The 10003-nt window shown below is 36.6% G+C and overlaps 2 protein-coding genes across 4 annotated transcripts in view; both read left to right on the forward strand.

Annotated features, from left to right (window-relative positions):
* LOC109126906 (uncharacterized protein At1g43920, Chloroplastic-like) lies at window positions 1299-1825 on the forward strand. The gene is made up of 2 exons (XM_019230817.1): window positions 1299-1457; window positions 1532-1825. The coding sequence occupies exons 1-2, from the start codon at window positions 1299-1301 to the stop codon at window positions 1823-1825; spliced, it is 453 nt and encodes a 150-aa protein (XP_019086362.1).
* The window catches only part of LOC104719786 (myosin heavy chain, cardiac muscle isoform-like), a 5157-nt gene continuing 2274 nt past the window's right edge, over window positions 7121-10003 (forward strand). Inside the window, exons 1-6 of one of the 3 annotated variants that reach the window (XM_010437758.2) lie at window positions 7121-7524; window positions 7828-8034; window positions 8268-8396; window positions 8563-8603; window positions 8682-8787; window positions 8900-9847. In XM_010437758.2, coding sequence (XP_010436060.1) covers window positions 7444-7524; window positions 7828-8034; window positions 8268-8396; window positions 8563-8603; window positions 8682-8787; window positions 8900-9847 — 1512 coding nt within the window. In that variant the 5' untranslated portion in view covers window positions 7121-7443. The other 2 variants (XM_010437757.2, XM_019231261.1) reach the window with 2 other exon arrangements.

The following is a 10003-nucleotide window of genomic DNA, read 5'->3' on the forward strand; positions in this document are numbered from 1 at the left end:
CCCCCCCCCCCCACACACACACAAGTAAAGGTTACAAATCATGGTTTATTTGTCCACGTTTTTACACGCTTAACGTTAAACTGAAATTTATAGCATTTTTATTTTATAAAATTTAATACAATAATAATATATGCTTCAAATAAGAAAGTAAAATGAGTAATAAGTAAACTGAGGCGCATATGTTCTATTATTTTAAATATGTGTTATATTATACTTTCATCAGTTGTCTAAATAACTAAATTATGTTATTTGTTTCTTGCTTTGTCAAAAGGTTGTAGTTGGGTTTATAAAGCCGATAAGACAAATAACGAATACCAGATAAATAATACTACCTAACATTTATTTCAACCTTCCCCTAGTACAGTCTGTTATAGTTCTGAGATATGTTTCAAACCTAAATACCAAAACCCACTAAAAAATGTTAAGAGTGTATTGATAGATTGTGTGTATCACAAATTTGGTATACTGTGTTTGATTGCTTGGATTAATGTTCATAGAATCTTAACACAAAATTAACATTTATGGCAACAGTTGGTCTGTCTTGTCAATTAAAACTTATACATATAAGTTGGTAGCTGTCAGATTAAAGCATATATACATATGTATATGGGATAGAGATAAATCTTTAACGAAGCAGTTAGGTATCTGACGTCGGGGCAGCTTCCGTGACTTCATTTATGGGATCTCTTTGTTGAACTCTCTCATATGTGACATCGAATTATAGTACAAATGCTACTCTAATTAACCACTCAACTCAATGTCTACAGATAGGTGTATGTACACTCAAAACTATTTCTCTATTTTGTTTTCGTTTATTTATTTTTGTAAGTTCCAGATTATATATTTATGTATATACACTAAAAAAGAATAAGTACAAGAATTAACAAATGAAAAAGATAGCACAACAAAATCTATAGTTAATTTAGCTAACATTTAAAGCCTTCCCTCAACATACTGGAAAAAAAAAAATATAGTACGTACGAGAAATAGACTATAGTTTAAGAATGGGAAAAATGTCAATTAAATCATGAACTTACCAAAAACGCTAATTAAAACATGAACTTTTACTAAAGCCAATTAAATCATCTAATTTTGTTTTCCATTCTTATTAAACATTAAACTTATCTAAAAACTCTAAAAAACACATCGCGCAAAATTGGGTAACAGAGCAACTAAACTCCGTTTAACACCCATTGAACTCAAAATCCCCAAATTACTTCGATCTCTAATCCCTAATTTCACAAACCCAAAAAATTCTTCTCCTTCTCTTAACATTCTCTTCTTCACGATTTTGAGATATGAGTTGCAATTTTGGACAATCAAGTTGTGAGAACAGAGGTCGGGGTTGCCATGGTTTTCCGTCAAAGTGTCATTGCGGCTTAGATGTAGCCATCCACACATCGAGTATGAAGCAGAACCCAGGAAGACCCTACTTTCATTGTCCAACCAGAGGAGATGTAAGTAACTAATCTTGTTATGAATTTGTGTTTTGTAGATTTGTTGATAAAAGTTAATCAATTTACGATTTTAGAAGCATTTGTTTAAGTGGGTGGAAGAAGGTGTGTACGAAGAAGTTGTAGAAGCATTACCGAAAATCTCCATAATTAACAATGAGATAAGCAATGCAAGAGCTGAGGTTGCTGTCAAAATTGATGGGTTAAAGAGTCAGATTGAAGAATTGAAGGAAGATGCAATGTGGAGCAAAAGAGAACTTAAGAAATGGAAATTGATGATATTGTGCTTGGTATGCCTTTGTGTTACTGTAATTGTCATTGTAATTGTAATGTGTAAAACCTCAAAAGGAACATTTGTTCTTGGTTACTAGTGTCTTTGTGTTTTGTCTTTCGTGTTGGATCATCGGTTGTGTTTTTGTTGTGTCTTTGTTGTCTCTTTGTATAGTGTCTTTGGTAATGAAGAAATTTGGTTTGGATATGAGTTTCACAAAACAAAAGGGAGGTAGAAAACAAACATCGTTCATAATGAAAAACATTTAGTTCACACAACTAGTTGAACCATAACATCAATCCACGTTCAACACACCAAACAAAAGCATACAAAGTAACAATCCTAATAGAAAGCATTTTTGAACACTCAAACCAAACAAAGTAACAATCCTGTCAAAAAGGTAATCTAAGATGAACACTCAAACCATGATGCATATCGACCAAGACCTTGCTGAGCTTGTGACCCAACCGCTGGTCCTTGGGATCCTTGCTGAGCTTGTGAGCCAACCGCTGGTCCTTGTGATCCTTGTTGAGCTTGTGACCCAACCACTGGTCCTTGTGATCCTTGTTGAGTTTGTGACCCAACCGCTGGTCCTTGTGATCCTTGTGAGCTTGTGACCCAACCGTTGGCTCTTGTGGTTCTTGGTTTTTCCTTGGTCGACCTCTTGGTCTCTTTGGTACACTAGCAACCACAGTAGGATTATTGCAGCCATGCTTGTTGTGCCCTTGTTGGAAGCAGTTATAGCATGTCATTACTCTCTTTTCCCGTGACATCCTATTTGACGAAGATGAAGATTCATTTCGTCCTTTCTTCCTTGCATGGTTAGACGGTCTTCCTGGGTTCCCTCTTCTCCATGGTGGTGGCAATACAGCTAGCCTATTCAATCTATGCCACAATTGCATCCCTTGGACATGCCTAATACCATCCATGTATGTCTCTCTCCACCTTATCCTTGTGTAACAAGCATTAACATAGTCCTCCACCTTTTCTCTCTTTCCTATTATCACACATGCATCATGAACACAAGGGATTCCAACCATTTGCCACTTCCTGCAACCACAAGTTCTCTCATTCATACCAACACTATAGCCAACACCATTCTGATATACCTCATGAATGTTGTGTCTGGCCATATATCTCTTACAAGCTCCTGCCCCAGCTATCATTTTCTCAATCTCCGCATGAGCTCTCTTTGTGAACCGTGTCTTCATCCGGTCAGCTATGACAAATCGCTTTGCATTTTTCACCATGCATTGCCTCCTTATGTCCTCTAGCATGTCCAATAAGGGCTTTTTCCTTGCCTGTCTTATAGTTCTATTAAAAGACTCACTCAGATTGTTGAGGTTGTCATTGCATAGAGTACCAATCCTAAAGAAAGCTCTGCTCCGGGTAAGTGGATTAGTAAGCTGCAGGGATGCGAAAGCTTGAGGATTATAAGCCTTTAGTTCTGCCATATGATCACTGAACTCTCCTGTGGTGTAGCTGCGTGCTATTTTCCAAAAAAGTCGTTGTAGTTGTTGATCATGGCTGTCTTTTTTCCAATTATCCATTATGTGTTTAGCACACTGTCGATGCTCAGCATTTGGCAGAACAATATGGATAGCTTTGACCAAGCCCTGAAAAAGTAACAGTTGTTAGACCTATTGAGGATTGTAGAGTATAAATAACACTTTAAAAATAAAAAGTAACATATACTCCCGACTCACCGATTGTTTATCTGAAATGAGGGCAATATTCCTCATTGTATGAAGACCCAAACTTGCAGCAAGATGTCTCACAAACCAATCCCAATAATCATCATTTTCTATTTCTACAACTGCCCAAGCAAGAGGAACAATCCTATTATCTCCATCTCTACCAACAACAACTAGAATATGAATTTTTATATCCCACTTGAGAAAAGCTCCATCCAATCCAATGATGGGTCTACATGTTTCTTTCCAAGATTCTTTATGTGATTTAAAACAAATATATAACCTAAAGAACCTCTGCTTTCTTCCAACTACTGGCCCTAGGACTGTCTCAATTTCAAATTCAGACTCTTTGTTTTGATGCAAAACCTCTGCTTGATAATCCCATATTCGCGCAAAATGAGATTCATGACTAGCCCTTTTTGCTTTCATCAATTTAGTCTTCGCCTTTGCACACTGGTTTGAAGTAACCTCCAACTTATACTCCTTTTTGATCTCAGCAGCCATCTCGTTTTTAGTAATCTTTGGATTCAATCTCAGCCTTTCCTCAAACAAAAAAGCAATAGTAGACCGATTCAACATCTTCGTATAGCCTGACCTCACACATATATGTTCATTGACATATATTCTTATCTGCATCTTATGCTTCCTCTTCTCATATGAACAATAGACTCTCCAAGGACATCTCAAACCATCATCATCCACATAACAACACTTCGCAGCAACTATCAAAGCTTGAGACCTATAAAGTTTAATATCGTACCTTGTCTTTAACGAGTACATCAACAATGCAAGCTTGAATTCTTCAGGAGAGTTGTAATTTTTTTCCACTGCTAACAAACCCTCTGGATCGTCAACATCTCTACGACCTCCATCTTCTTTGTCTTGGACCTCGTCTTCGTCATCAGATGACAACGAATCTGGAATTTTGTCATCATCCCAAATATCATCACCGCTGTCGGAATCAGAACCATCTTCAATTCCTCTAACAGCCTCTGGGAAGTCATCTGCAATGTTTGCATTAACATCTTCTTCCACACCCTGCATTTCATTATCTTCACCACCCTGCATTTCGTTATCTTCACCACCAAATCCATCATCAACATCATCGAAGTCTTCATCATCATACACCACACAGTCATCTTCACTGTCGTGCTCCACTACATGCTCCACATCAAGCTCAATAGCCTCCTCTTCACCGCTTCTTTTTTTTTGTTTTCGACGTCGTTTTGTAGCTTGAGCTCCATCTCCTTCTCTGACCTCAACCTCTACAACTCCAGTTCCTTCGACCTCAGCCTCCGAAGCTCCAACTTCTTCGATTATCTCAACCGCTACAGTTCCAACTCCTTCGACATCAGCCACCGAAGCACCAAATCCTTCTCTGACCTCAACCTCTACAGCTCCAACTTCTTCTACCTCAGCCTCCAAAGCTCCACTTCCTCCGACCTCGTCCTCTGGAGCTTCATACATAATTATACTATTTGATTCGACTCGTGGTGGATCTTCAACTCGCGGTGGATCTTCAACTTGCGGTGGATCTTCAACTCGCGGTGGATCTTCAACTCTTTCTCCAACAAACAAAATCACACCCTTGTTTTTAACTTTCGGCATGAAATCGAAAACAGGGTTTCGCGTTTATTAAGAGAATTAGGGATTAGAGAGTGATTTGGGGATTTTCTGGGGCAATTAGGGTTTAGAGATTGGAGTAATTTGGGGATTTCGTGTTCAAAGATCGTTTATTCTATCAGGTAACAGCCGTTAACGGGGTGTTAAACGGAGTTTAGTTGCTCTGTTACCCAATTTTGCGTGATGTGTTTTTTGGAGTTTTTAGATAAATTTGATATTTAATAAGAATTGGAAACGAAATTAGATGATTTAATTGGCCTTAGTGAAAGTTCATGATTTAATTGGCGTTTTTGGGTAAGTTCATGATTTAATTGACATTTTCCCGGAATTGTTTTTGTATAATGGAAATCTTTTACTTACTTAGCATAAGGGCACCTAAAATAGGTGATATATTCAGATATTCTCCTTTAATTTAAATAATTAAAAAAATTCTTATATATCAAATAATAAATAGCAATTTGGAAATAAACAGACAAAATTGACCTTATATTATATTTTTGTTTTTAAACTAAAAAAAGTTTCTAAAATTAATTTCAAATAACCACCACAGAGGACACCAAGTTTTTGGTAGTATCTCAAAAGGGACTTTAGCTGAATCATTTAGATTTTATTTTAATTAATTTTGTTGTATAAGCTACCAAGAAATATACAGCTGCTTAGATACCCCACAAGTATTGGAATGTACAACGAAAAGACAAAATAATAACTATAAGGTTTTTGATGTCACATAGCTTATGAAAAAAAATCGCATGTTCCATGTCCATGCAATGATGGCTTTTAAAATTTATCAAAATAATTGTTTTGTGTAAAATAAAATAAAAAAAGCAGATTGGTTAAACATAATGTTCTCATGTAAGTTTATGAATACTGAGGCCAAATGTGATGATGATTAATTAGTCCAAAAGTGGTGTAGGTAAAAAATAATGTAATTACATTGGAATTAACGTTAAAGTTGACTATTTCCTAGTAAGAAAAAAAATGACCGTTGCCTATTTTATTGTACCGTCACCGAGACCAACGACCATGCATACTTTTATGTAACTGACTATACCCATACAAGCACGCCTTGCGAAACTGATGATTCTATTTCTAACAACAGCTGGAGGGCCAAACACATCATTACGTTCTTGATTGGTCACTGTTCCCTCCACCCAAAACATATATCTATTTCAATAAATAAATCATACTCCTATTAAATAAATAAATAAAAATAAAGCTAATTTTCCACTATGTATAACAAAAAAAAATTGTGGTGCGTAACCGTTTCAGTAGAGCGTAACATTATTATTTTAAGTCGATTATATATATAAAAAAATCTTGTTTCTAAATCTGTCGGTACAAGTTTTTATACATACAGTATTTTTTTTTTTTGACCAACACAGTTATATAGTTAAAATTCAGTAGAGCCTAACATTATTATTTTTTTATTTTTAAAAATTTTTAAATAAAATATGATAAAAAATCAATAAGCAATATTATACTACAAAAATAAATACTAGTTTTGACTTTTTGACTCGTTTACATTAAAAACCTATTCTATTGCGCTAGAAAATAGATTCAGGTACCACCAACTAGAGCACAGCAGCCTATGTCTCAAATAAATAAATCATAAAACTTTAATTAGTAGTAATTGATAACCTAATTATTTAGTTTTCCGTGAATTGATAAACTAATCTAGTGATGTTAATTGATAAGCTAATTATTTTCTTCGGTTTGGTGATACAACATTTATACTATATAGTACTAGTATAATTTTTAGTTTAATGAAATGTTACTAACAAAAAAGTTATGTACTACTACCACTACTAGGCCTGGACATAAAATCCGAATCTGAAAATCCGAATTGTATCCAAATCGAAATAAACGGATTAAAACCGAACCGATATTAAAGAAATAACCGATCGGTTTTTGGCTTTCATTATTTTGGAAATAACCGATCAGTTCTTGGCTTTCATTATCGATTCTTGGCTTTCATTAATCCGATCCGATATTTGAACGCCCAAGCCTAACCACTAGTACTAATTAACAAACAAATAAAAAAAAAAAAAAAGTATATATCATCACTACTTGAGAATTGAGATCTACTTTTTGTTTTTGTCCCATTTATTAAAAAAAAAGAAAAGAAAAAAATCAAGACTGGTGGGGAGCTAACGCTCGCGTCTTCTTCCACTTTGACGTTAATCGGGAATTGAACTCACTGAGCGGACCCGGATTTGGCAGTCACGTCTTCGTTTTTCTAGCTGTTTGTGAACTGTGATGATCAGCTACTCTACATTGGACTGAAGAAGAAGGATAGTGATGGCTGATTCTCAATCAGCGACAATGGCCGGAGCTCCGGTGACGGATTCTGTTTAAGTAAGTAAGCGGAGATCGAATACTCGACGGCGGTGGAGAGAGGAGGATGTTTAAGTCAGCGAGATGGCGGAGCGAGAAGAGCAACAAAATCAAAATCGTTTTCAAGTTGCAGTTTCATGCGACTCAGGCAAAAAACTTCACTCTTCTTCTCCTTCTCCGAGATTTTTTTTTGTTTTCCGATTCTATACAGTGAATTCTGGTGGCGATTTTCTCGGGAAAATGTTGGTTAGATTTTTGTTTTTTTTAAGAAATTGGGAGAAAAAAAATTTAGTCAAATCTGACATCTGATATGACCAGTTTAAAAACAGTGAATTACCCAAAAAAAAAAAATTGTTGAGAATTCGAATTTTGAAATTTAGATCTAGGATAATGTGAGATCAAGTTCATCATTGTGTGATTTTGGTTTTTTTTTTTAAAAAAAATTGGTTAGGTGACTCAGTTGAAGGCGGAGGGATTAACGATCTCTGTAGTACCCGGAGATGTTGGGAAATCGACGGGGAAGGCAGAGAAAGCTATGGTACTCGACGGACATTGTCGGTGGGAATCTTCGGTGTACGAGACGGTTAAGTTTCTTCAGGATTTTAAGACTGGCAAAGTTAATCAAAGAATTTATCACTTTATTGTGTCTACTACTACGGTAAGACNCAGAGAAGGCTATGGTACTCGACGGACATTGTCGGTGGGAATCTCCGGTGTACGAGACGGTTAAGTTTCTTCAGGATTTAAAGACTGGCAAAGTCAATCAGAGAATCTATCACTTTATTGTGTCTTCTACTACGGTGAGAGACTAAAAATAATTGTTTACAACTTTTTTTTTTTCTTTTTTTGGAAAGATGGGATTAGTTTCTTAAAAGAGTTTTGTTTTTGCAGGGATCTAACAAATCTGGTGTTTTGGGAGAGACTTCGATTGATTTTGCTGATTACTTTGATGCTGTTAAGACTTGCAATGTTTCACTTCCTCTCCAGAATTCGAATTCGAATTCAAAAGCAATGTTGCACGTTAGCTCTCTCTCTCTCTTTCTTTGCATTAATGTTTGTCATGAGATGTATGTTACAGTGTTTGCATCCAAAGGAAAAACCTCACATGATTCTTGCTTCTTTGTCTTTTTGAACTTGTGATTGATACTGAGCTTTGAACTGGTGTTTTATTTTCTTTCTATATCAGGTATCGATACAAAGGCAGCTAGAAAATGCAGATCCACAAAGGTATATATAAGAAACTGGGACTCTGCTATTATGAGTTCTTTTTTTTTTAGGTTCTTATTGGGAGTCTCTGTTTTGCAGAGTGGTGAAAGAAATCGATAGCTTGGTGAAAAGGTCACGGGGTCAAGATTTGAAATCCCATTTGAGTATTGAAGCAGATGAAACCCATAAAAGTGATTCACAAGAGGTACCTACCTACTTATGTTCTATTATTGCTTTTCCATATTCTTGATTTCTTAAGTCGTTGGTGTATTTAATGGTTTAAAAATTCTGTTTGTGTTCTGCTCTCATACTCATAGGAAGGTCCATTTGGTAAAGCTTCCCGGATTGCTGAATTAAGGCGTCGAGCATCCATTGAATCTGATAGTACGTTGTCAAGCTTTGACAGTGGGTCTGAATTGGATACACTGGGAGAGATTGGAAGCAGAGGTGATCACATTCAGCAGAACCACTCAACTATGCATCATCATTCGGTTACAAATATATATGAAGAGCCTCATATATCAGAATCCGAGTGGTCAGGAAGCTCTGATCAGGGGATCAGTACTGATGACTCCATGAATAGTTCAAATGATACAATCCCGAGAGATATCTCAAGGACTTCCTCCAATGAAAATGTAGATAAGCTTAAAGCCGAACTTGTTGCTTTGGCAAGGCGAGCGGATCTTTCGGAACTAGAGTTACAAAGCCTGCGGAAACAGATTGTTAAAGAGACCAAAAGAAGTCAGGATCTCCTGAGGGAAGTAACTAGCCTGAAGCAGGAGAGAGATTTGCTGAAGGCTGATAATGAGAGTATTAAAGCATCTGACAAGCGAAAGGAAGAGGCAAAAATTAGGAACCAGTTGCAGCTTGAAGGAAGGGATCCGCAAGTTCTTTTAGAAGAAACCCGAGAAGAACTGGATTGTGAGAAGGATCTGAACTCCAATCTACAGATACAGCTTCAGAAGACACAGAAATCAAACACCGAGTTGATCCTTTCTGTGCAAGAGCTAGAAGCAATGGTGGGGAAAAGAGGTAAGAAAACAGTTGATCTTCCTAGACCAAGAACATGCGAGAGGAACACCGAAGAATCGAGGAGAAGGTCCTGCACAAGTGAGACAGATGACGATGAGGATCAAAAGGCACTAGATGAGCTTGTGAAGGGGCACATGGATGCAAAAGAAGCACACGTCCTGGAGCGAAGGATCACTGACCTATACAATGAGATAGAGATCTATAAACGAGATAAAGAGGATCTTGAGATACAGGTGGAGCAGCTTTCTCTGGATTATGAGATACTTAAGCAGGAAAATCATGATATCTCATACAAGCTAGAGCAAAGCCAAGTGCAAGAACAGTTGAAGATGCAATATGAATGTTCATCTTCTCTTGTAAACGTGAATGAGCTTGAGAATCATATAGAG

This window comes from Camelina sativa, chromosome 10, assembly GCF_000633955.1.
Source record: "Camelina sativa cultivar DH55 chromosome 10, Cs, whole genome shotgun sequence".
NCBI lineage: Eukaryota > Viridiplantae > Streptophyta > Magnoliopsida > Brassicales > Brassicaceae > Camelina > Camelina sativa.